The sequence below is a fragment of the Laccaria bicolor genome, genomic scaffold, assembly GCF_000143565.1.
Source record: "Laccaria bicolor S238N-H82 LACBIscaffold_49 genomic scaffold, whole genome shotgun sequence".
Taxonomy (NCBI): domain Eukaryota; kingdom Fungi; phylum Basidiomycota; class Agaricomycetes; order Agaricales; family Hydnangiaceae; genus Laccaria; species Laccaria bicolor.
In genome coordinates this window covers 345,795-373,267 of record NW_001889920.1, presented here as the reverse complement: position 1 = coordinate 373,267, position 27,473 = coordinate 345,795, and the positions used below count along the sequence as shown (strand labels likewise).

The window sequence follows — 27,473 nt, the reverse complement described above, 5'->3', positions numbered from 1 at the left end:
GGAGGTTATTGGAGCAGATGTCCGAGTCAAGTCGAACGGAACGTGGGTCACACCAGGGTCACATTCTCTCCAAGACACCATGAGAGGGCTGATCCATCTTTGCAGTGTTCTTCGTTCCCAGTGAGGACGCGCACCAGTGTGAACACGTCATTCCGAGTGACATGCGACTGGAGAATTTGAACATCTGAGGGTGAGTTCGCGCTTCCTCTTATCTTCTTCTGGGGTCTAAATCTGTTTCCACTCTAGCTTACCGCGTCGGCGGGCCAAGCGAAGTTGACGACTGTATCAATTGCTCTTTGTTGCAGAGGACTCGCCCTATAACGCCCATTGCGCTCCATCTTCCATTCAGATGTACAAGAGGCTCGGAAGTGTTATCGCATCATCTCGACTCGCCAATGGCATGCCGCTCAAGATCTTTGACCTTTGATACGATCCGCAACGTCTATCTCCAGCCGCCGCGTCGCCTACGTGTACCAAGTAAACAACAAACGTTCTGAATTTCCCCCGTTTACCGTCATCGTGCCTTCTTCCTCGTTGTGGTGCGTTCATGAAACCGAGACACACGGCGTATTTCAATGGAACGTCGCATTGGAAGGGGAGGAAGTGGGTTCTTCGACTAGGATGTATACGATTCGTTCTATGAGTACGTACATCTTTTCTCCTCTCTCTTTTTTCGAAAACACGTTGCTGACACCGGCATACAGACCTACAAAGTCCACCCCGTTCTCATTTGCTCATGTCCTCTTCGACTCTATTCCACAAGACAGGCAAGGGCTAGCGCTCACCGCTTTCTCCGACCTTCTTTTCCCCTTCTCCTACTCGTGGCCAGCTCTGGGCTGCTGCACAAGATTCGTAATAGCTCGAAAGAAAGCCCTTGGTGGTAGACTCCGAGCGCATGGCCGAGCGGAGTATAGGCCAGTGCAAAATCCCGCCGTATGTGCTTACCCCGTTACCTCGTTCTTACTTGGATGGAGGATAGCAGAGAGAAAAACGGTTTCGGGATATTGGGTGTGGCGATCAAGAGCGATGATTGTCCTTGTTGGTGGCGCTCTTTTTGCAGGGCCGCCACGCCCTGTGTCGTCCTTTCGACTGTGGTAAGCATTCGCTTCCCTCGTTGTTCGATCTTTCAGTATTCAACGTTCAATTTCCATCCCCTGTAGCCGCTACCTCCACCTCCGTTGGTGATCGATGGAGGATTCGACTAGCCGCTTACCCTTTCGGTTTGTGCGTGGAATTAAGAACGGCCGTTGACAAAACCTTGTGCTGTGGAGTTCCTATCTGCATGGTAAGTCTCTCGAATTGGTTCCTCGATGATACGAACAACACCACCCCTTTGACAGAATGACTACCCTTATCAACGATCACGAAGAGCCTCCGGCTTGTTGAAACGATTTTTGACTGCAACTATCATCGTGATACTGGTGCCTTTCCTTTCAACTGGGCCATTCACGCTCGCAACGGGACTCTTCACCCTCCTGTGGTCCGTCTTCTTGGTTCTCCCTTTCTGTCCTTACTCATCCATCTTGTCACGGTGTCTGCTCTCAGCCGGTCACAATTTACTCTCTCTCCGTTTGTAGGGTATGGAAGTTTCCAACTTGGGTTAGCGTTTATTCGGGAGGTCGTAAAACAACTTACTGTGCAGAATCTACGCAGAAAGACCCATGGGCCATCTGTAGCATGCCGTATCGTGTACAACTCCCGCGCTACATACAAAACATGAAATTCTGTTTCCGCGACAGAGGTTATATGAAACTTGTAGGAGTAGGAAGTAATAGCAAATCAGTCAAACGTCTTGGCTTTGCCGACGTTGAAGCTTCAGAGTCGCGTGTCAAACCAGAGACTGGGGCTTGCAGCCAAAAAAACCACTACACCATCGAATACCGCTACCAAGATCTAGGCTGTACCAGACTTTACGCCCCTTCTCCTTTCCGTGGAGCAAAAGCAGAGCATACATGCGCACCCCAAGCAAACCTGTGGACAATTGTTGTGAGCACTAACCCGACGCATGCGAAGCATCCAAGCATGACCGACCTATGCGCAATAGCCACGCCCCCCCACCCTCCATGGAAGTCGGCGTCCGCGCGAGAAGAGACGAATGCCCTCCGATGAGTATGGTGTTTCTCACCCTAGGCCCTTGCCCTTGGTAGTTCGTTATTGGCCGTAGAACTATTGAAAAAGAAGGCAGGTGTCAGTACCCATCGTCGTCGGCCACGCGTAATCCAAACTTACAGAAGCCAATCAGCGGTGGGTACATCCGTATGTGTGACGTTGCGGCAGCCCGTGGCGGCGACGAGCTGCGGATGGATACGCACGATGGAGAATCTATGCGGTGTGAACGCCGAGTTCAGAGGTAATGATTGCTGGTATCACAAGCAGAGACTGGGGCCATTGAGTGGCATACCGTGTATGCCACGACACACAGAGCGTCGGGATGAGGTAACCGAAAAGCCCTGAGCACTGCGCGAGCATTTGGAGGGGCGAATGACTGAAAGCCACATAGCTGGGCGCGATCGATGAGACGATCGATGTGTGAGGGGTCTGCCTGCGGCCACTGGCAAAGATTCGATGTTCGACCAGTGAGCTTGGTATGGAGGCGAGTTCGTTAACAGGATTAGACAATGGCGAAATTTCCTTCGTGAATCGATACACGAGGGAATGTTGCGGTCATGGTGGAGGAAAGACGGTACAAGCATCGAAGTTGGGCTTGCATTGGGGTTATGAAACCAGAACCTGAGTAACGAACGGGGGAGTTAGCGAACGAAATATCCAATATATGCGAGGTGAAAAGGCATCCAGAGATCGAGGGAGGGATAAGGGTACGAATGAATGAGTAACGCAAGGGCGATAACTTACCAAAGGAGATATGGTTATCCCGACTCTCCAGCTCTGTGACTAAAGCTTGCAATCATGATCAGGTGGACGGCAGTGACCTAGCATGCTGTGTGGAGTTTTTCAAGAGGGTATTACCGTCGTCGAGCTAGGCATCGTTGAAAACGCCCGCCATGTCTGCAACGGAAGGGCCGTTAGGGCAGGCGTTGTCAACTTGCAAGAAAGAAATACTGACGATCAACTTGAGCTAACGGAGTTTCCTCCATGTTATTCAAAGTGGCTTCGAGCGGGTTACCGGGTTATCAGGTAGTCTAAGAAAGTCGATTGCAATCCTGTTGATAGCATAAACATCCAGTAAACTTTCCAATTTCAAGGTTTCAATTAGCGTACCCAAGTCGTACCAGTAGAGATCTGTGGTTTGCGGTCTTGTACGCATGGCGCTCGTAAACGAAATTAACAGGACCGGAACTGTCACAGAATTGTCAGCATATTAGACTGACGTGGGCAGACGGAAGAAGAGGGGTATGGTTGCGGCACAGAAGGGGAAAACGAGCTAAGGTAGAAAGGGGAGTAAATCTAACGGAAGGAGGAACTCACTCAGAGCCGATTCACTCGAACATCTTTAGCGCATTGCTTTGAATCTCAACAGCTCCCCGCTCTCTGTGGATCGGTACAAGTTGACGAAGGCGGTTATCGGGTTTCATTTTGATCACAGCGGGAGGTCGGGTCTCCAGGCGATGTCGCGACGGGAAGCTGGCCAAACAAAGAAAACATCGACTTGACAAGAACGATTTTGCAAGTAGCAGGGCCCATAGGTGGGTCGCAAGGTAATGAAAGAAAAGGGTGTGTTTAGTCGTCTTTCGCACAGCCACACGCAAAACAAGCACGACCGTGACCACGCATCTTCCTTTCGTTCGTCCCTTGGAGTTTCAATTTCCCTCAGTCTTGAGAGGCGTTCGTCGTTTTGCTTCTCTGACACACTTCTCCGTTGACCGCCATCCTTGTGGCCTGACTTGACGCCGAACCACTGTGGGAGGCAAGTGGGAGGGACCTCAATCAGGAACGTCAGCTGACTCTGTGAAACGGTCCGTTACCCATTTTGAAGATTGACGCCGCACAGCATCGATTCTCTCTTCTGAACCACCATGGCTGATCCCATTGACCCCCGCCAAAATCGTTTGAAACGCAAGCTTGTGGAATTGCCCGATGAAGGCACGATTGCTGACCACCCACGTAATAAACGCTATGGCGGTCTGAGGTAAGAGTTCATGATCTCGGGCTACTAGATAAATATTAATGTGAATCCGTCAGCCCCAGCACCGCCCCGCCTAGCTTGATAACTCCATCTTCAACCATCAGTGCAGTGGACATAGCCATGGCAGGCAGCAGTAAGATACATTCTAATCTTCCTGCATCAAAGTGAGCATTGATTGCTCATCAATTCAAATTTCCAGGTGATCAGGTTGATGTCTCCGCAGGTGGAGGGCTTGAGTGCTCGCAACAAGTTTTACCTATCTCCACTGGTTTGCATTAACCTCAAACCTCTGTCATTCGTCATTGGTAACACTGATATAGATATCCTGAGTTCTTACCTGCCTACCACTCTGTCAATCACCCCTGTTCTTGAAATGACTGTTGCCTGTGAGATACCCCTCAATCTCTTCACTGTAAAGTTCATACTAACCTTCATCAATTCTTATCTCACAGTTGATCAGATTGAAGGTCCCATGCAAGGAGCTGCTGATTCTTTGCAACACCCTTCTCCTATCTTGACAGGTTCATGCTTGCTTCAAATCTCTATATTCTATCTCTGATAACAATATTTAGATTTTCCAAGTTCTGACCTGCCTATCTCTCTATCCATTCCTTCTGTTAAAAATGCAGAACTGATGCCTACCAGTCAGTACTCTTATAGATATAGTTCAGGCTTGCTCAAATTAGACAGACCATGCAGAGTCCTCAACAAACTTACAAGCTAACATTATAAACAACATTTCAGCCCCAGTTCAAAATGTGAATACAGGCCCTAACTATGGTTTGTTGCATTTGGATTATCAGATTTTATTGCCTTCACTTATATTTTAATAGGTACCATCAATCAAGGTAAGTAACAAGACAAATATTATATTCATCTTAATGTTGTTTGTTATCAGTAGGTGTTGACCCAAATATTCAAATAAAACTTGAGATGTTTGGGGATAAGCAACTGGGTATTATTGCAGGTTCTTACTTCAAATGTGTAATTGAACTCACATCTTTGACACAGTGAATGAGATTTATCAGTGGCTTTCTCCACCTAAGGAGTCTGTTAACTACAATGCTGCACATGAAATTCTGGAGAGTCAACCAGACACTTGTCAATGGTTTCTCAATGGAAATACATTTTATGGGTGGCTCAAACAGCCTGGCTTTCTCTGGATCAAAGGAAAATGTAAGTTTTCTGTCAACAGTTGTAAATTTATACATTATTGACAGTCTATCTAGCTGGCTCTGGGAAAACTATTTTGAGGTTGATTATCTTAATATTTTTCATGAAATAAAATTGATTTTTCTTTACAGCTCAGCAATAATTCACAATATTTTCCAAAGATTCAATGCTGCCACTGCATATTTCTTTTTTGATGGCAGAGACTCACAGAAGGATTTCCAGCTGCATGACAAATTACTGCGATCACTCATCTGGCAGTTCTCTCTGAAATGTGAGGGTGGAGTGCATAAGGTCTTAGTGAATCTGTATGCTCACTGTGACAATGGTCATAAAGAGCCAACTCTGGGTGATCTGCAGAATACTCTTCAAGCAATTCTTGATGGCTTTAGTTCAACTTTCATCATTCTGGATGCTCTTGATGAATGTACTGAAAGAGAAAAGCTTCTTAACTGGATTCAGACTTTTATTCTTGAGAAAGATAAAAATCTTGGACTCCACTTGTTAGTTACTAGCCGTCCAGAACAGGAGATTGAGGACAAGTTCAAGTCTTCTTGTTATATTGACTTGGTTGAGGAATCTGAGAATCATGATCTTGTAGCCTATCTTGACTATCAGCTTCAGAATGACTCTGACTTGCAAAAATGGGACTCTGACACTCAAGAGGAAGTCAAGTTGAAGTTAATGGAACAAGCAGATGGAATGTATGTTTATTATCAACATTTGCATGACACAATGAGTGTTAAATACAATTTTAGGTTTCGTTGGGTTGCATTACAGTTAAATGAGCTGAAAAAGTGCTGGACCAAGGCTGATCTCAAGAAGCAGCTAGCTGATCTACCCCAGGGTTTAGATAAAACCTATGACAGAATCCTGCTGGGAATCAATGAAAAAGCTCATTGTTATGCTAAAACTTTTCTGCAGTGGCTGTCATTTGCTGTTCGTCCACTGACACTAAAAGAGTTGGCTGCAACTGCTTCTATTGATCTTTCTGCTGAGAATGGACCAGAGTACAAATCTGATAATGAACTTCGAGATGTGGTGGATGTCTTGAAAATATGTTCTAGTTTTATTATGAAATCAGAAGGTGTGGTTTAGAAGAATAACAGATTGAAATGGGCACTGACTATTAGATAGGCTTCATCAAGCTTTCCCACTTTTCTGTCAAGGAATATCTAATATCCCAGTATATTCAAAGCCATCATATGAAGCAAGTCAGATACTTCAGTTTCAGTGAGGAGCTATCACACTCTGTCATATCTCAAATCTGTCTGGCCTATCTTCTGCAATTCAATACATGTGAGCCACTTGATATCAATCTGGATGTATCTTCTCCTCTTGCAGAATATGCTGCAGAATACTGGATTGTACATGCACATTCTAGTTGCAAGAGTCAATATCAGTCATCTCCAATATTTGTATTGATGATGAAGCTTCTGACAGATGAAAATAATGCTTTTGTGAACTGGGTTAAAATTCATGATATTGATAGGCCCATTAGGGTGAATGGGGATGAGATTGCTAAACCACTATATTATGCATCACGGGCTGGACTAACTGAAGCATCATATGTTTTGTCAGAAATGATGACAGATATAAATGCACAGGGAGGATACTATGGAAATGCACTCCAGGCAGCATCATATGGAGGCCATGAGGCAATTGCAAAGATGCTCATACACAAGGGAGCAGATATAAATGCACAGGGGGGAGGAAGTATAGAAATGCACTCCAGGCAGCATCAATTGGTGGACATGAGGCCATTGCAAAGCTGCTTATAGAGAAGGGAGCAGATATAAATGCACAGGGAGGAGAGTATAGAAATGCACTCCAAGCAGCATCATATGGGGGCCATGAGGCAATTGCAAAGCTGCTCATAGACAAGGGAGCAGATATAAATGCTCAGGGAGGAGAGTATGGAAATGCACTCCAAGCAGCATCATGTGGGGGCCATGAGGCAATTGCAAAGCTGCTCATAGACAAGGGAGCAGATATAAATGCTCAGGGAGGAGAGTATGGAAATGCACTCCAGGCAGCATCATATGGGGGCCATGAGGCAATTGCAAAGCTGCTCATAGACAAGGGAGCAGATATAAATGCACAGGGAGGACAGTATGGAAATGCACTCCAGGCAGCATCATGTGAAGGCCATGAGGCAATTGCAAAGCTGCTCATGGACAAGGGAGCAGATATAAATGCACAGGAAGGACAGTATGGAAATGCACTCCAGGCAGCATCATATGGGGGCCATGAGGCAATTGCAAAGCTGCTCATGGATGAGGGAGCAGATGTAAATGCACAGGGAGGAGTGTATGGAAATGCACTCCAGGCAGCATCATGTGAAGGCCATGAAGCAATTGCAAAGCTGCTCATAGACAAGGGAGCAGATATAAATGCACAGGGAGGAGAGTATGGAAATGCACTCCAGACAGTATTATTTGGTGGACATCAGGCAATTGCAGAGCAGCTTATACAGAAGGGAGGATATATACATGTACCAGGAGGAAATGTTGGAAATGCACTCCAAGCAGCATCATATGGAGGCCATGAAGCAATTGCAAAGCTGCTCATAGAGAAGGGAGCAGATGTAAATGCACAGGGAGGATTTTTTGGAAATGCACTCCAGGCAGCATCATGGAAAGGCAATGAGGCAATCGCAAAGCTGCTCATAGAGAAGGAAGCAGATGTAAATGCACAGGGAGGATATTGTGGAAATGCACTCCAGGCAGCATCATATGGAGGCCAAGAAGCAATTGCAAAGCTTCTCATAGAGAACAGAGTAAATGTATCTACTAGTCAGATGCACCCAGGGTATTAAAGGACAGGTTATTATGTAGGACATGAAATAGTGAAGATTTTATGTTGGAGGATCAGGATGAAATGGAAAGAGATCTTGGATGCTTGATCATTATAACTAATGTCAAGCAAGGTAGAAGCATACATATCTAGTACATTTTATGTAAACAAACATTGGAATGAAGTTTTGTGACTTAATCAAAGTTTTTGCAATGGTGCTACATCAAGGGGGGGTCCTGTTATGGTACTGCTCATACCATGACAATTACATTGACATAGAGCTTGTGTCCTCTACTTCTGACACTTAGAAGTTAGTGCTGACTTGGTATTGACTTGGGTGAGTGGACTGTTTGGCAAGCAAGGTGCAACCAAACAACTTGGATTCTTGACTCATGTGCAATTCATGCTGACTCACTGGCAATGGTACATTGTAGAATAGTGTAGAATATCAAACATATATAAATACTGCCCCTCTGAATGCATGGGAGGCATCTCTTAACTTTACCCCACTTTATTCTCATATCTGAGAACTGCTGTAAGCACAAGCAGTTCTTGTAGGACAAGGAAAGGCTTAGTGCTACCCCATCTGAAGCTGTCCTAAGATTGTTTCACATTGCACTAACATCACATTTGATCATTGACTTGCTCTGATCATTCAGCAGTCCAGTACTCAAGTTCCTTACTTGGTTTCAAGTCCCCTTTTACTTTGAAGATACTTACAGAACCTCATGGTCCCACTCACATCTTCTTTCGCAACCCAGGTAGTTATTTCTTTTTGCTCAATTGCTACTGACTACTTGTATTAGTGCTTGGAAGTTAGGTTAATTAACTGGAAAATAGCTGAGACCAGACCGGACCACGGTTAGTGGTTAGTCAATTCTGGAAATGAAATAACCGGTTATTTTGCGGTTAACTAACTGTTAAAAAACCGGTTATGACCGGTTACAACCGACCCTATTATACCCCTTCAAAACACATCTAAAAGCATGAGAAACACTAAAAATCTGACAGAGTTATGGTCAAATCTCTATAATATTGGCTAAAATAGTAGGCTTTCAAGAATATTATTATAAAATTGTCAATTCTTCACCGAATTTGGCGTTCTTGGGCTTGTTTTAAAGCTACGACACATGGCAATAATATTTACTGCAAGGAATATGAGAAATATACGCCATTTTAATCGATTTTCTATTTTTCCGGTCCTAACCGGTTAGTAACTCAACTAACCGGTTTTCGTCGGTTATCTTCGGTCCAGTTAGGTTATTTTGGGTCTGGGAACGAACCCTAACCGGTCTCAGTCTCGGTTAGAGCCCCTGGGCACCCAATAACCTAACCTAACCGGACTTTCAAACACTAACTTGTATACTCATAGGAGTACACAAAAGATTACAAGCTGTATTGTAACAGGTCCAGGATTTGAAAATGCCATATAGAGATGGTTAGCTAGTCTCACTGACAGGCCATCAAAAAAAATTTGACCTCCTATATTTTTAACTCCAAACAGCCTGGAAATGGTCTGAATCAGTCCAAATCATCAAGCTTTTTGATCCAGAGATCAAAGGACCAGTACATTAAATGGAAAGATAAGATTGTGCACCAAAATATATGACACAACTAATAAGATGTCAAGTGATATGTCCTTTTTGCAAGACAGTGGTTGATTGGATTCACAAACTACCTCAAAAGGCACAAACCCAGTCACCAATATTGCCCACCCCCTCAGACTCCATCATGCCAAATTCTTGTGTCTGAAAGCCACTGTGTTGTTGACAGGGTTGTGCATGCATGTGCATTGATGGACTTCCAGACACAATCAAGCTTGTTGGTGTCCACTTGCACAGTTCTCTGGAAGCTTTGAGGGAACAGTCCCTGAAAAAAATGAAGGTGGCAAGATGTTTGATGTTCTGAGGGAATGCTGGATCTGGACATTATGACATAATATTTCTATATATTCCCACACATAGTTAGTTACACTTGAGACCACAACTACAGTGCTTTGTATAATGATTACAATTTCAAAAAATCTGTGCTGCAAAGCACTGTAATATGCTACACATCAGGAAAATCACTTTTTTCCTGGGACAAACATGTTTGTAAGCTTTTCCCCAGGGTGTCACAAGGCATCACAGGATGTCCTGAGACAACTTGAGGGCAACCTGAACTGTCCTGAGATAACCTGACACTACAAGTATACTAGATTTCATTAGAAAGAACATTCATTATTGTATATGAATCATGTATGATCAAGATAAGACTGGAACAAGAAGAAAGTGTACCACTGTCCAGAGATTGAATGACCTACAAAAATTGCAACAACAAAGAAAATAAGGTATCCTTTGCAAAACATATCTGTTTTGTGCATTCTTTCTTGTGCTGAGAAGCAGCATTTAAGCTGCTGTTTCCAACACGTCTATATATGTAGCATTTGGTGCAGAACTCGCAGGGCTATGAACCAATTACTGGCGAAGAATCTGCCCAAAAATGGTAAATGTTATTGGAGGTCACCTTAAACATCGAAATATTAGGGGCTCTCAGACCCGTTTTAAAGCTCTAATTTGTGTGTTTCTAACAAGCCTAAAATCGCATGAAATGGAGGAGAACTCATGATAATATAATATATGTTTCATCTCTACTACAGGCCAAATAGTTTATGCTACAGTTTGTGAGGTACTTTGAATTTTTTACGCTGTAAAGTGGGTTGCATTCACATAAATGAGGTGATTAAAATGAGCCTACATAGAGGCCAAAAGGTGGAAAACTCGTGAAGTTATAGCTACATGCTGCCTCAAAAAGTGTAAGAGTGGATTGATGGAAGTCTGTATGGCTGCAGGATGTCACGTGACACGCTCAACTTACATTTTCAAACTTAGGCAATTTCAGCTGTTACTGCTACGTCTCTTTGCTGTTTCCATTACCTATACACATATGTTTTCATATTTTTTGTGAGTCCATGATATTCTTGCTCTGGTAGTTGTGCTTCACAGGTATAGATAGGTGTTTTAACCATGGCAGCCATGGTCAACTCTACCATTTGTGTTGCACTGGCACTTTCTTCTACCACAATCACCACAACAACATCAAAACTGACAATGTGTGTTGAGCTGGCTCTTTCTTCCACTACAACCACTACGACAATGTCAATGGCCACCACCATCATTGATGAAAGGTGATGACGGCCCACCACCATGACCCACAAATGCCCACCACTGTGCATTGACCACCATCCACAAGCACACACTGCTGCTGTCAATGACAATGAGTCACCATGGCAATGACCTTCAAACAAACGCTAACAAGAATGTGAGCAAGTACCAGAAGGGCAGAAGGGAAGCAAACAGTGTGTCAAGCACACCGATCTCATCACGCATGCATACTAACCTACCCACCCTTGTTTTTTCACTTTTTCTCTAGCAAAATGGCTACACAGCATGCAGCAGAAGATGCAAAATGTGTCCCTGTAAAGTTGACACTGTAATTACCCTCACTATACACTCTCATTTAGAAACTGTACTAACAACTAACATTTTCTCAGCACCCACGTCGATGTTGCTGGCTTTGTTTTTGCCAGTGCCCACCTCGATTTCATTCACGCCCACCTTGACTGCCTCAATTTCAGCCATGCCCACCTTAATCTTATCCACATTGATTTCACAAGTGTCATCTCACATCCCTCACTTGAGAGTTCACAGGGTCCAGTTTAGGTGGCGGAAAGAAGAGTGGTGTGATTTTGATTGGGATTTGAAAACATTTCCATAGACAAGCAATTCTTTGTACACTAATTAAATACATTCAATACATTTTATATATTCAAGTATAGTGTGGTGAGGAAAATTGAAGGCCAAGTAATTAGCATAAGGTTGGCATCAGGGATCCCCAAGGACAGCCCAGGCCACCCCAGGACAACCTCAGTGCACCTCAGGACAACCTCAGTGCACCTCAGGGCAACCTCAGGTTGCTACTGGGAAATCAAAAAAAGGAACCTGTACCTGAGGGTGCTCCAGGGCACCCTGATGCCCTGAGTTCCATGACAGCCTCTGGGTATCCAAGACCCTGGATACCCTCAGGGAAGAAGTGATTTTCCTGATGCATATGTGTAATTATAGGCACTCAAAACTTTGGAATAGCCTAGAATCCTTGTTTTCATGAAATATTTGTACATTCATCATATCACCTCATGTTAGCTAGGTCTCCCAGCCTCATATTTCTAAGCAATCCAAGCAACTCACTCTTCTGCAAACATGGCACAAATATTATGACTTCCTGGATGTGGAACACTATTTGATGCTAGTGCCACTCGAGTAGTGAGACAGCTGTTGGAGCACCTAGCAGACAATGCAGACAGAGGTGTGATGACCCACAGAGTAGGTCTAAGAGGTCAAAGGATCAGGTGCTTGGAGTTGTGGAACATGATGGTTCACGATACCTGTACTCTGATCTCCATGGACAGTCCCAGTGGAGAGTGCTTTGATTGTTGAGTTCAGTTTGCTTCTTCACACATATCACTTACTACTTGGATGGAAGCCATTAGTAGGGCTTTGAATCCAAGGATTGCAAGGGATATGGTGGTAAAGTGATAGATTGGCCTCATGTACTACATGAGGTGTAAATACAGGTGGATGACATAAGCATATTATGAAGCTAAGTGAAGTAAGCATATAATATCATAGTTGCGATCATGTAACGGGGAGTGGAAAGTGTAGAATGTAGGAGCAGGGAGTCGCTCACAATACTGGTGTACTACAAAGCCCCCCCCACTTTCCACTTCCAAGTTAATCCATTCATCTCTCAGGGAAGGTGATGTCATCCAGTGGTTCTTTGTGCCAGTTGGCTTTCAGTCCCACCAATGAGACACCCTCCATCACATTCTGAAAATCTGTAGTGGTTGGCAGGTAGGTTGGGTGATGTTGACCATGCTTGTTATTCCTGATCAAACACTTCCACTTCTCTTGGGTGTGAAGTTTGGCTTTCCCTCTAGCAATGTTGTCAGCGAGCCTGCAGTAGATGTGGTCAAGAGCCATGTTCCATTCTCCTGTCCACAGCTCAAAATGGCTGTTGAAGATATCAGCTGGTGGAAAAAGCCAGCAACCCACACATCTGTTTGTCCCTGGGCAGTAGCCTAACAGAAGATCTTTCTCCTGCTCCAAAACAATGTCATGTGAGAGATATGAAGCATCTTCGGATGTGGAGTTGTAGAAGCCTCTATTTTGGACTGTGACTTGGATGGAGGGCCCTGACATAAAGTCTTCCATGAGTCATGTTCCAGACCAACATTGTGTGATCCAACTCAACTGCCCTCCTTCAGTGATGAAGGCGCATGCGTGGGGGCAGTGTAGGAGGTCATTCATCCAAGTGAGGTACATTGTGCAGAATGTTGCTGCATTATTGGCCAGGGGTAGTGGAGGTTCTTGAAAGCCTACATTGTAGATGAAGGCTGTGGAGCTTCGATTGAGGTTATCAATTATGATAGGGCAGAATCTTCTTACTGAGTTGGGGTTCAGGCCCAGTGAAAGTTGGACATGTGCTGGTCTGGGACTGTCTGCTTGATGTGGGTAGATTCTGTGGAAATCTGCCAAATCTGTGAACATACTGCTTTTTATACTTTCTTTTGGCTTGGAGATGGATCAGAGTTCTAAATTTGTGTTTTGGCCTCCTTCATTTTGCACATTTCTCTCTTGTCCAAATCTCATTCCCCACTTTTTCAACACATACCACCGACACGACACAGCCTTCATATAAGTATTGCCAGATGGATCCCATCTTCTCTCTTCCCACCCACCACCACTCTCCCTATCTGACATAAGTTTCCCTTCACGCACTCCAGCCTGCTGCTTTAGTGAAGCTCTTGATGTCTTAGAGTATGTCTATGCACACTTTTGGTTGTTCAAGTCTCTGTTTGGTATGGTTTCACTGTATATGCTTATTAGTATATGGCTCATGGGATTTACTAGACTCAAAAGGTTGGAGGTTGGGTGCAGCAGACTGAGGATTGTGTATACTGGTATGTCTTGGAGCATTTTGCTGTGACATTACATGCTCATTTCTTTCCACAGGTGTGGAAGAACGAATGTTCAACAGAGGAAACAGAAAACTGGTTGTCTACCGAATCAAGAAGGGGGAAGAAAGGAACAACGGAAAAGGGACAAAGAACAAAGAAAAAGGGACTCAGTGTCTAAGCGTGTGAGTGCGCGCTGATAAAGAGGCTTTACACAATGCAGCAAGAGGGTCATCCTAGTCAATTATATGCATAGAAGAGGAGTTCTTTGTATGCATAGGGACTTGTTCTTGAAGTTCTTTGCAACGTCGTAGGTCGTCTTGAGGTAAAGGCGATGGAACATCGTCAAGGGACAATCTTAAATTCTTGAAGTTCTTAGAGGAAAATAGAAAGTGAGAGAGGGAAAGAAGAATGCTCCATTCGACAGGTGGGAGGACACCTTTATACAACGTACAAATATCACAAGGCATCACACGTACTTGTGTGCTGCCTGACCAAAAAAAGAAGGTTCTAAAAATACAACAAGCCAAAATAAACAGTTCTATCATCACCCATATCCTCTCTCAGCTAATCCTTCAAGTTGGGAATGAGTTGGGGAACTGACGACGTGGGGAGAGGTCTATTTCTGTGCATCACTGTCGCCCTCAGTGCAGACATCCCCAGTGTCGATGCTCAACCCTACCATCAAACCTTCAAGAAAAACTTCAAGCAGAAAAGGATCTGTTAAAAGAAAAATAAAAAAGACAAAAACAATGGATAAAAACGAAAAAGTCAAAAGAAAGAGTGCACAACTTAATCTAAAATCCCGAGCCCCATTCCTTCAAAGTTGCAAGAGTCGAGAAGCCGCCGGAAGGTGCACAGCCACTGATCTTCTTGAATCTGTAGTCTCCTACCGACAAACATCATCCTTCATACTCTCGACTTTTAGTAAAGGAATACAGGTTGAATAAAAGAAAGGTAGAAAAATAATAAAAATAAAAATAAAATTCGAAACTCGAAATAAGGAGGGCGTCATGAGTGGAACAAGGTGCACTTCCAGACAGGCTTTGGTTACGCCAACACACATTGTGAAACCGGGTTGTCGTTCTTGACCTCTCGATGAAGGCGTAGACAAGTGAGGGTAGTGGAGAAGATGCATGGAACATGTGAGAGTGCACGTGGAGTGGTCATGAGTATCGTGGCTGCACTTCCGTGACCCAGTAACCCAGGATGAGTGATGCTGTCACCCAGCACAGGGCTCTGGTATCCTGGAGGGGAGGCACAAGGCTGCCTAGCTGTATACGATAGGGGTGACTCACTCCACATATAAGTTTATGTGAAAGTTGCAAGTGTGTATATATTAGTCTGCCTTGGCACAATATAACAAGAAGACAAACAATGGTAAATATGATGATCCTATGTCATGCAAGATAGGTAATACTACAGTATCACAAAGCCCCCCTGTGAGATTGGAGCATTGTCCACAGTGGTAAGCCCCTTCAGTGTTGCCAACAATGTCTCTTCCATTCCTTGCATTCCTTGTCTCATTTCCTATACCCTTGAATTTTCTCAATACTTATCACTCCTCCACCTATTCCTACTGGATTCCTACTGGATTTCAACATTCTTTCCAAAAAAGCATTTTCACATTCCCCTCCTACTGAACTCCTACTGGACTCATACTGGACTCCGATTGAACTTAAACAAAGTGAATACAATGTTTCAGAGATGGGATTCCTACTGGATTCTTACTGGAGTAACCACTTTCTATCAATATTTTATGAAGTCAGACCTTAAGCCACCTTAGAAGTTCATACAAAGCTGATATTTGAGCATAGAATATTATATTGAAATCTATAGACATAATTGTATACAAAAGGATACTCCTAATCTAATGTGGTCAGGGAGGGAGAGGACAGGGAAGGGGGTAGAAGGAAATGGGGGTGGACAAGGAAGGGACAGGGAAAAGGAAGGGGGAAGGGGGTAGGGACAGGGAAAAGGAAGGGGGAAGGGGGTAGGGACAGGGAATGGGGGAGGGACAATGCTCGCTGTTGTGGGTGCTCAACGTCTTCATGTAGTCGTCGTGTGATGGTGGTCTGGGTGCTTGTCGGGGTGGGTGCTCGTCGTGGTGGGCGCTCATCGTCTTCTTGTCATCGTCACCGTGTGATGGTGGTCATCAACAGGGTCGGATGGGCGCTCATTGTTGTCATGTTGTCGTCTTCGTTAACGGGGTCAGTTGGGATGGAAGAGGGGGGGCACTCACTGTTGTTTGGTTGCCACGTCGCTGATAGCGACGTGGCACCCTCTCATCGTCGTGACATGGCCGTTCCGTTGACCTGGTGGCATGTGTCATTGTCTGTTGAGGTGGCCGTGGGGGTGACGTGGTGGTCCCTCATCGTCCGTTTTCATCGCCTTGGCCTTGCCAGGGGCTCGTTTGTTGGTGACGTGGCCTTCTTGCGTCGTTCTTGATGTGTTGTGGGTGGTGGTGGCCACAGGTGATTGTGGTGACGTGGTGTTGGTCAGTGGGCATCATGGATGGCGTACAGTGGCAGCTATGGGCAGTTGTGAGTGGTGGTGGTGACTGGTGGTGGTGGTGGTGACGAGGCGGCACTGGGTGTGGATGGTGGTGGGAAGAGAGAGGTTTTGGATTGTTGATTACTGTTGGCATGAAATTCTCACTCGCGGAATTTGCCAACATCCATTCTAGGAAAGAGGTCAGCCGGTTGGTATGTCCAGCATATATTATGTATCTATAGTAAAGCTGTCATGGTGCAGCTGGTTAAGCACTACTATTGTACCTGTGCCCAAGAAGTTGAGGGTTCAATTCTACCAGGTTGCGCTTTTTTATATTATATAATAACAATAACAACAGTGACAAACTACCCCTTGTACCTGGACATTCCTACTGGACTCCATTATGCCCATTCCTTAGGAATCCGCAATTCCTTGTGATTTGGGACCATTCCAGTAGGAATTTACTAGGACTCCACTAGGACTGGGATACAAAATTTGTATGGTGATCAGCCAACATGAAATTTGTCCCAGTCCTAGTCCAGTCCGGTAGGATTCTGGGAGTCCAGTAGGAGTCCGGTAGGAATAGGTGGAGGAGTGTAAAGAGCTCAATTTTCTGTCCACTCTGACGTCCTCTCTTCATCCTCTTATAGTCTGGTTCCCTATCGTCCTCAAGATCAATGGGATCCTCATCCATAGAATTCTGTGCAGGATGCAGGTCTTCTGGAGTGACTAAGGGGGCTGTTGCAGGCTGTACCGCATACCGCGCCTCCCCAGGAGGGGCAGAGCTTCCCATAGGTGCATCTTCCAACATTCGATCAGCCAGTGTCCACTGAGCAGGATTCGAGAGCCTGGTAGCTAGATCAGAAGACACTGCGTCGCTCAACCTGGCAGACAGCCGTTCCGTCATTCGAGACATGAGGGGGACACGTTCCGATAGCGTTGATATGGATGAAACCATTTCACCCGTATAAAATTCAATTTTAACGATTTTACCGATAAAGGTCATCTCTAATAAATACACTACATACAATTGCAATGATACAAAGAGTCAATACGCATACCCGGCGCAGTTGACTAAAAATGCAAATGCGTGGAATCTGAAAATAGGGCAAGGCTTTGGAACTGGCAGCAGTATGTGTCGTGACATTATACTTGGATCCTATCTAAGATTCACCTACCATGAAATAGAGCACGAAGAGGTTCTAGAGTAAACACCCAACGCAGGGAGAAGAATTGCATTACTACCAAAGGGTTTAGAAACACATAATGGATTTATTGTGAAAACTCATGCTTATACAAGAAATACAGAAAAGGCGACATAGATGCTTAAACGGCATGTCTGAAACATTGAAAGACTAAACTACACCTAGGTAGTAAACATACGAAGACTTAGTGTGGCTCACGGCCATTCAGAAAGTCATGTACGGCAGTTCCCGCGTACGCATCAAAGACTGATGTGTCTGAACGTCACAAGTACAAACATGAGAAAAAGACACATTCTATTATATGAAATATAATAAGAACCCCCTGACAATTAAGAAAGACATTTGAAAAACACCTTCGGAGTGTCTCCCGACCTCCATAATGAAAAGACGAGCCAAGACAAGGCATTTTAATTAAAAACTCGGAAGCGACGGAAGGCCGAAGACTATTGGTAAACGCGTACGCATGCGCATCAACGCATCAGGAAACGTTAATCATTTTGTGATGTCATCTGTCAAACCGGTAAACCGGGCCATAGAAAGAAACATGCGAGATCATGCCAAGCTAAGAATAGCTACGTCGGCTAACTCCGCGTACGCATCAAACAACTGATGCGTTTGAAAATGAAAGACGCGACACTACAAAATCTGTAGTGTTCACAGAGATAGACTACAAAATATACCACACGTTCATTAAATTTCATATTTGTAATTCGGACCGAAGTATCCCGCTTTAAAACACATGTAAAACGTAGATAGGGGTTCCTGGAGTATATAAGGAGCGCGCTGGCAGGTCAAAAGGCAAGCAATCGTCCCCCGTTGACCAGCTAGTTGCACTCCAAGTAGAGACTTAGGAGGTGGACAGTTGTAATCAATTAAAGGAGATTTCTTCATGGTCAGAAAAGTACAGTGTGAACGAAGCCAGCGTGCTTGGGAGTCAACTTACTTGGAGACTTTTGAATAAAAGGTTTTAAAAAAACACAGTATCATTTAAAACGAGACAGCGTACTCGTACCCTTGGTTTTGGAGTGTAGTGACATAATAAAAACTCACGGGAGTCATAAAAGTTAATTGAAGTTGTGTTTTAGTGTTAATAAAAGAAACTGTGATCAAAGAACCTTGCATTTAAGAGACCAAGTTCCCAGAAAGACATACATTGTTCTATTGAACTATTCTAAACCACACCGTATAATAAAAACCCGTTTTGAGACGAAATCTCTTGAGACTTAAAACCTAAGAAGACAAAAGTGGTATTTCTTAATACCAAAGGCCCTCGAACTCTTGCACCGAGATTGTGATAGTGTGTGCGTGTGTGTGTTAGTGAGTGTTAGGTGTTTTAGGGTTTTCCCCGACACGCTTGATCCTCGTTTGCATGTTTCGCACTTTCACGTTCATCCCTGTGCAACACGTATCAGCGTGGGGAGGGAGACCGTTGGTAATGTCTTCTAAAGTAATCAGAATGCGCAGGTGATCATTGTCGAGGGGGGGGTGAGGGCCTCCTGCCTGCACAGTAGTGATCCATTGAGGGAGATCACTGTTGAGCATCCCGAGACTTACAACATTCTCTGACATCCCTAACTCGGGAGGACTAGCTGGCCGTGGGGTTTGGAGCTGGGAAGGGTCTCTGATCCTTGACAATTGTTGTGGAATCTGGCCATCTGTGGGAAGAACGAGCAAGGGCTCTGACGTAATCTCCGTAATCTGTGTAGGCGACTAGCAATTCTCTGTTGTTTTCTCTCCTGTGATGCATGTACATTCTCATTTGCCGTGCTTGATCCACCGACTCCATCTCGAACCAAAAATTCTGACTGTGAACAGGAAATGGGGGAGGGACAATGCTCGCCGTCATGGGTGCTCGACGTCTTCGTGTAGTCGTCGTGTGATAGTGGTCTGGGTGCTTGTCGGGGTGGGTGCTTGTCATGGTGGGTGCTTGTCGTCTTCATGCCGTCGTCGCCGTGTGATGGTGGTCGTCAATGGGGCATTTCAAGAAGCATATGATCTATCATGACGCTATCTATGGTTGCCTGCTATGGAGAGAGAAATCAAATGATGGGATGCTCGTGGAGTCATCACCGCTGTCCCTCGTCCAAAAGGCGTTAAAACCATTAAAGGGAAATGGATTTATGATTTGAAAGTCAATGGTATAGGGAACCTGCTCTGAAGGAGAGCTCGTGGGGTGGTTAAGGGATTCTCTCAAAAGTTTGGAGAACATTGGTGGGACTCGTTCGCCACTGTGGTGAGATACAAATCCATTAGGATGCTATTCGCATTGAGCGCGTCGCTCAGACTTTGTCTATGGCTACTCAACTTTGTCAGCACGTACCTCAACGCTGTTCCCCAAGGCGAAAACTACCTAGAAATTCCTGAAGGCTTTGAGAAGCACTATGGGATTATAGGCGTCGACACTGTCCTCCTCATGAACCTCACCATCTATGGTACAATGGATGGCACTAATAACTGGTTCCGCGAGCTCAATGCAACATTCATTAAACTCAGCCATCGCCAATCTCACGCGGACCCTTGTATTTGGATCCAATGGACAGACAAAGGGTACACAATAAGCAGAACATATACCAACGACGTTACAGGAGGATCTTCTTCCTCTGAAAACGAGATTGAAGCAAAAACTGGACTTGGAGATGCCTATGAAATTACAGACCTTGGTCGACCAGATAAGGTTCTTGGTATGACAATCAAACACCACGACTCCAGCGACATCTCTATTCACCAACACCCTTTAATCCTGAAGACTGTCGCTACATTTGGAATGCAAAACGCGAACCCAAAATATATGCCTCTTCCCCCAAATGTCAACCTCACAGACTCACAACCAATTCCGATCCCACAAACTGACATCGAGTTCATAAAAGACAAGGATTACTGGAAGGCCCTAGGGATGCTCAACCACATTGCAAATGGAACACATCTGGACATCTCTTTCACCGTGAACATGTTAATGTGCTACGCATCTGACCCTCGCCCTTTCCATTGGCGCCTCGTTCAGCATTGCATCGCCTACCTTAAAACCACTGCAAACCTTGCTATTATGTACCAAAAAGGCAAGAGCATCAAACCAATCGGATACTCTGATTCTTCATATGGCGACGAACCAGATTCGCGCAAATCTTCAGCAGGATTCATATTCAAATCAGCTGGCGGGCTTGTTTGTTGGAAATCCAAGACACAGAAAAGGGTGAGCATGTCTACCGGCGAGGCAGAGTTTGTGGGAGTATTCGAAGGTGGAAAGCAGGCGAAGTGGATGTATTTCTGGTATACTGAGGTCAACCAACATTTCGACCTTCCAATAACCGTCTATTGCAACAACGACTCCGCCATTGCACTTACTCAAAACACTGGCGGCCATAGCAAAATAAAACACGTTGACATCAAGACTCATTGGGTTTGCGAGGCGGTCACCCTCAGCGAAATACTTGTCGAACCTACCTCCTCTGAGGAGAACATCGCGGACTTATTCACCAAGTCACTTTCTCATCCAAAACTCGAAGTCCTTATCAAGAAAATGGGAATGGAATACCTCAATATCTAATCGACCAAGCTACGGGTTCAGGGGGAGTGTTGAGGTTTGAACCCATACCTCCTTTCCTGATCGAATGACTTCATTAGTTTGTTCTTATTATCCCCTTTACTATTTTCTTCCTTTCTTTCTTTGCACTTTCCTCAGCCATTTACTCTTGTACAATGTCTGAGGTGTGTATCTTATTTTATATTATTCATACTTCTTACTTACAGTCTCTGATAGTATACTTATCATATTCTAACAGGTAGAGACTGAATAAAGCTGTTTACTCTTGTACAACGTCTGAGTATACTTATCATATTCTAAGTTCTAAAACAACCAGACACCTGTCAATGGTTTCTCAATGGAAATACATTTTATGGGTGGCTAAAACAGCCTGGCTTTCTCTGGATCAAAGGAAAATGTAAGTTTTCTGTTAGAATTTGTAAATGTATTTGTTATTGACAGTCTATCCAGCTGGCTCTGGTAAAACCATTTTGAGGTTGACAATTTCAACATTTTTATGATATTAAATTGATTTTTCTTTTTACAGCTCTGCAATAATTCACAATATTCTCCAAAAATTCAATTCTGCTACTGCATATTTCTTTTTTGATGGAAGAGACTTACAGAAGGATTTCGAGCTACATGATAAACTACTGTGATCACTCATCTGGCAATTCTCTTCCAAATGTGAGGGTAGATTGCCTAAGGTCTTGGGGAATCTGTATGCTTGCTGTAACAATGGCCATCAAGAGCCAACTCTGGGTGATCTGCAGAATACTCTTCAAATGATTCTTGATGGCTTTAGCTCAACATTCATCATTCTGGATGCTCTTGATGAATGTACTGAAAGAGGAAAGCTTCTTAACTGGATTCAGACTTTTATACTGGGGAAAGATAAAAACTTGGGCTTCACTTGATAGTTACCAGCCATTCAGAACAGGAGATTGAGGACAAGTTCAAGTTTTCTTGTTATATTGACTTGGTTGAGGAATCTGAGAATCATGATCTTGTAGCCTATCTTGACTATCAGCTTCAGAATGATTCTGACTTGAAAAAATGGAATTCTGACACTCAAGAGCAAATAAAGTTGAAGTTAATGGAACAAGCAGATGGAATGTATGTTTATTATCAACATTTGAATGACAGGATGATTATTCAACACAATTTTAGGTTTTGTTGGGTTGCATTACAGTTAAATGAGCTTAAAAAGTGCCGGACTAAGAGCAATCTGAAAAGGCAGCTAGCTGATCTACCTCAGGGTTTGGACAAAACCTATGATCAAATCTTACTGGGAATCAATGAAAAAGATCATGGTTATGCCAAAACCTTTCTACAGTGGCTGTCTTTTGCTGTTTGTCCACTGAGACTGGAAGAGTTGGCTGCAACTGCTTCTATTGACCTTTCTGCTGAAAATGGACCAGAGTACAATTCTGATAATGAACTTCAAGATATTAAGGATGTCTTAAAAATTGGTTCTAGTTTTCTTATGGAATCAGAAGGTGTGGTTTAGAAGAATGACAAATTGGAATGAGCACTGACCATTGAACAGATTTTATCAAGCTTTCTCACTTTTCTGTCAAAGAATATCTGATATCTCAGTATGTTCAAGGCCACAATGTGAAGCAAGTCAGATACCCAGTTTCAGTGAGGAGCCATCACACTATGTTATATCTCAAATCTGTCTGGCCTATCTTCTGCAATTCGACATGTCTGAGCCTCTTCATATACAACTGGATCATACATGCACATTCTAGTTGCAAGAGTCAATCTCAGTCATCTTCAATGTTTGCATTGATTATGAAGCTTCTGACTGCTGGAAATAATGCTTTTGTGAACTGGGTTCAAATTTATGATATAGATAGAACCTATAGGAAAAAACAGAGGGACAAGATCCCTAAACCACTGTATTATGTATCACTTGCTGGACTAACTGAAGTGTCATATGTTTTGTTGGAAATGAGGGCAGATGTAGATGCACAGGGAGGATTCTATGGAAATGCACTCCAGGCAGCATCATATGGAGGCCTTGAGGCAATTACAAAGCTGCTTATAGAGAAGGGAGCAGATATAAATGCAGTAGGAGGATATTATGGAAATGCACTCCAGGCAGCATCATTTGGAGGCCATGAGGCCATTGCAAAGCTGCTTATAGAGAAGGGAGCAGATGTAAATGCACAGGAAGGACACTTTGGAAATGCACTCCAAGCAGCATCATATGGAGGCCATGAGACAATTACAATCCTGCTCATAGAGAAGGGATCAGATGTACATACACAGGGAGGACACTTTGAAAATGCACTCCAAGCAGCATCATATGAAGGCCATGAGGCAATTTTAAAACTGCTAACAGACAATGGAGCAGATGAATATGCACAGGGAGGACATTATGGAAAGGCACTCCAGGCAGCATCATATGAAGACCATTAGGCAATTGCAAAGCTGTTCATAGAGAAGGGAGCTGATGTAAATGCTAGTCAGATGCACCTAGGGTATTAGACAATAGGTTATTATATTACTTAGGATGTGAGATACTGAAGATTATATTGAGGATCTGGATGACAATGAATAAGATATGTTGGATGCTTGATCATTTTAACAAAGGGAGTTGAGGTATAAGCATTCCTTCTACATTTTGTGGAAATAAACCTTAGAATGAAGTTTTCTGACTTGCATAAAGTTTTTAGAATGGCATGACATTTTGATATTTGGTATTCAATGCAGCTTGGAGATTAGTAATGTTTTAGTATATTGATTTGAAATGACATTCAATCAGTTACTTGATAGTGATGAAAGAGTCCTAACATACAGAAGCATTTGTAAAGAAAAAAATTCCAGCATGAAGACTTCAAGTATCTTTATAAAATAGCTTGAAATTCAAAAGGGGAAGAAAAGAAGAGAAAGGAGGAGATCATTAAATTTGCTGAAGCTCGCATCAAACAAAAAGAGGAAAGGAGGAAGAAACAACAAGAAAATGCTCTTAAAAGAGCTGTAAGAGTTGCATCTGTTCAGCTCATATTCAATAAGGATGAGATTGACAAACAGAAGTCACAGAAACTACAGGATCATGTTGAGGCATTCATCAATGCAGGTGCACCAGGCTTTGAAGGAATCAAGACAAAAACTAAGGTGGGCCTGAAAAGAGAGGCTCTGAAGAAGGCAATTGATGCAAAGGAAAAAGGCACCTGGATACCCAAAACTGTGCAAGATGATGACTTTGATTCTAATAGTGACTCAGGAGAATCATTTTCAGGTTTGGATGCGCTTCACAACAGCAGGGAAAGTGATTGGGAGTGCTCAGATGATTCAGATGAATTATCAGATATAGACTGAAGTTGTTGAAGGAACTATGCAATTTTAAACCACATTTGCACTTAATTTTTTACCTTGTACATGTAGTAAATATACTAAAGCTATTTGTAGTGTAAAAAAATTTCAAGTGGTTCCTGCAATTGTTGAGATAGAGGCCCAGAATGAGGTGGGTCAGCATTTTCTGGGTATTGTGACATCAGGTGTGATGTCACATGGCCAAGTAACTGTGTGATGTTGCCCACCCTAGGATTCACTCACCATGAAATAGAGTACAAAGTGACTCTAGAGTAAACTACCCAATGCAGGGACAAGATTGCATTACTACCCAGGGTTTGGAGACAAGTAATGATTTTAATATGGAAACTTGGTCTTTTATCATGTGATAAGACTACCAAGACTTCTAGAGGATAAACTGCATGTGGACATTATGAAATAATGTTCTACTACTAGGAAGACTATACTGTGACTATGTAGTATATGTACAAGGACCAAGCATGGCTTGTGGCCATGTAAAGTGTTGAGTATGGCAATTCCTGCATACACATCAAAGAGTGATGTGTTGTATTGTCCAAGGCACATGATGTGCACACCTGGAAAGACATTAGGTAATCCATTCTGTGTCTGCATACACATCCAACACATCAGCCTGCTAGTGTTCGCAGGTCCAGTTAAGTCCAGTTTTTTACCTCAAAACGACGCAACTGGCAACCGCAACCGGTCTAGACCGATCCAAATATTGAGGGACCGCAACCGGACCGCTTTGGACCGGTCTTTTTCGGTCCACAACGCAAAAAAAACCGGTCCAGACCGGTTGCGACCGGTCTTTTGTTGAAAAGTTTATTGTGCCAGATATATTAAATGTTACCTCACGTACATAGCATGCGTAGATAGATAATTTAATTCTCCGTACGCTGGCCAAGATTTGAAGCGAATCGGTCAAGATTTGACTGAGATATGGTGAAAACGGAGAGAACATACATTCAAATTGCGTATAAAAATGTTTTTGGCCATATCTCAACCAATTCTTGACCGTTTTTGATGATTCAGGGACCGAAAATTAAGTAAAATGTGCACGAGTAAGGTACAATATGTGATGAGACGAAAGACCGGTTGCAACCGGTCTAAACCGGTCTTTTTCGGTTTTTATATATTTACAAAAACATGGCAACTGGCAACTGGACTGATCACAAATGTGGGCAACTGGCAACTGAAAAAGACCGGACTGTGGTTCAGTCCAGTTCAGTCCTATGTATATTTTCAGTCCTGTAGACTGGACCTGCGAACACTACAGCCTGCCCATCACTAAAATGACATGATATGTCAAATTGGTAGCCAAGCCCATGAGAAAGAAGCATGTGGGACCAGTCCAGACTAATGATAATTAAAAACCGGATTGTTCCATGTACACATCAAATACTGATGCATTCACAAAAGAAGGATACCAACACTACAAAATCTGTACTGTACCACAAGAGAGATACTACAAACTATACCACACATTCATTAAAAGTTATTTGTATTTCATTTGTAATTCAGACTGATATAAAACCATAGAAAATCACATGTAAAGCATAGATAGGGGTTTTGGAGTATATAAGGAGCACACTAGCAGGTCAAAAGGCAAGCAATCGCCCCCCCTGTTGACCAGCTAGTTGCACTCCAAGTAGGAACTTGGGAGGTGGACAGTTGTAATCAATTAAAAGAGATTTCTTCATGGTTGGAAAAGTACAGTGCAAACAAAGCCAGCATGCTTGGGAGTCAACTTACTTGGAGACTTGAATAAGAGGTTTTAAGCACAGTATCATTTAGACAAGACTGCATACTCGTACCCTTTGTTTTGGAGTGTAGTTAGTGTTCGCAAGTTCAGTTCAGTCCAGTTTTTTGCCCCCAAAACACGCAACTGTGGACCGCAACCAGTCTAGGACTGACCCAGATATTGAGGGAACTGAACCGAACCACCTAGGACCGGTCTTTTGCAGTCTATGGAGCCGGTTCAGACTGATCCAGACCACTTCAGTCACCCATTTTTGGGTACCTATGAGGTTATCCAATTCTTTGAATTAGGGAACCTTAGTGGTACCCCATTCCAGAGTGGTATGACCCTCATACCAATTCCATCATACCATGGTATGGATGCCACATACCATTCCACCTCATACCATACCATACCATTCCATTCCATACCATTCCATACCATACCATTCCATACCATACCATACCATTCCATACCATCATTCCATAGCTGTCACAGGGTGTCTGGGGTCCTTTTTACAAAATATGAAAATTATTTCTCCAGGCTGTAATACTGATCCATTGGGCTCCATTTTTTGTGGACTGGTTCTTCAGATTTCTTCTGACATTTTAAGCTACAAGTGGAGGCTATAGGGTGAACTTGATCCTTTGAAAATTCACTTGAAAATTAGCTTGATTGGGCTTTATCCCAGAGTTTGGCCATTTTCACTGTGGATAATCCATCACAAGCCACTTAAAAGTGTATATCTTGCAAGGCCATTTATATTCATGACAAATAAATTAATGTTGTATCCATTATAATGGCATGGCCTCTGAAGGAAAACAAGAATTTTGCAAGACTTTATTTATTGCAAAGGCATGAACTTTAGCCAAATTACTACCCAAGGCAAGGATGCCTTCTTCAGATAGAATATGTTCAAAATTTGACATTTATGAAAAAGTATGGGGTCATTCCATAGGAATGGGATCATCAAAAAACTTGGATTTGGAATCTCCTCATATCTGCCACTCAGCAGAGCTGGCATTGTGGGGAATTTTGATTTGAACATTTGAACACAAGCAGGCCAAGACTTCTAATTACAAGCTTCAAGGTATCATTATTAAATATAGCTATTCTAATTTAAATCAAAATTCTGTCTTTCATACAATTAA

The 27,473-nt window shown here is 43.4% G+C and overlaps 3 protein-coding genes across 3 annotated transcripts; 1 reads left to right on the top strand and 2 right to left on the bottom strand.

The window, feature by feature from the left end:
- Positions 1-78: 78 nt before the first annotated feature.
- Positions 79-1,735, top strand: LACBIDRAFT_311031 (uncharacterized protein). The gene is made up of 6 exons (XM_001887944.1): positions 79-190; positions 247-647; positions 705-1,094; positions 1,161-1,285; positions 1,341-1,480; positions 1,546-1,735. Exons 2-4 carry the CDS (start codon positions 622-624, stop codon positions 1,183-1,185), a joined length of 441 nt encoding a protein of 146 aa, XP_001887979.1. The 5' UTR covers positions 79-190; positions 247-621; the 3' UTR covers positions 1,186-1,285; positions 1,341-1,480; positions 1,546-1,735.
- A 9,593-nt stretch (positions 1,736-11,328) lies between these two features.
- On the bottom strand, positions 11,329-13,410 carry LACBIDRAFT_333327 (uncharacterized protein; the record flags this gene model as incomplete). The annotated part of the gene is made up of 10 exons (XM_001887914.1): positions 11,329-11,339; positions 11,429-11,469; positions 11,573-11,682; positions 12,037-12,130; positions 12,277-12,280; positions 12,558-12,641; positions 12,776-12,878; positions 12,913-13,099; positions 13,172-13,280; positions 13,320-13,410. 10 exons carry the CDS (start codon positions 13,408-13,410, stop codon positions 11,329-11,331), a joined length of 834 nt encoding a protein of 277 aa, XP_001887949.1.
- A 3,600-nt stretch (positions 13,411-17,010) lies between these two features.
- Positions 17,011-19,658, bottom strand: LACBIDRAFT_333326 (uncharacterized protein; the record flags this gene model as incomplete). Its single annotated transcript, XM_001887913.1, has 9 exons — positions 17,011-17,555; positions 17,714-17,776; positions 17,939-17,995; positions 18,336-18,376; positions 18,684-18,690; positions 18,893-18,911; positions 19,121-19,240; positions 19,295-19,438; positions 19,518-19,658. 9 exons carry the CDS (start codon positions 19,656-19,658, stop codon positions 17,011-17,013), a joined length of 1,137 nt encoding a protein of 378 aa, XP_001887948.1.
- Positions 19,659-27,473: the final 7,815 nt, after the last annotated feature.

Excerpts from the sequence above, each read along its gene's own strand:
- LACBIDRAFT_311031 (XM_001887944.1), top strand. The coding sequence starts at position 622 with ATGTATACGATTCGTTCTATGAGTAC. Across the intron at positions 648-704 it reads ACGATTCGTTCTATGAGTAC|ACCTACAAAGTCCACCCCGT; the intron begins GTACATCTTTTC and ends ACCGGCATACAG. Across the intron at positions 1,095-1,160 it reads GTGTCGTCCTTTCGACTGTG|CCGCTACCTCCACCTCCGTT; the intron begins GTAAGCATTCGC and ends CATCCCCTGTAG.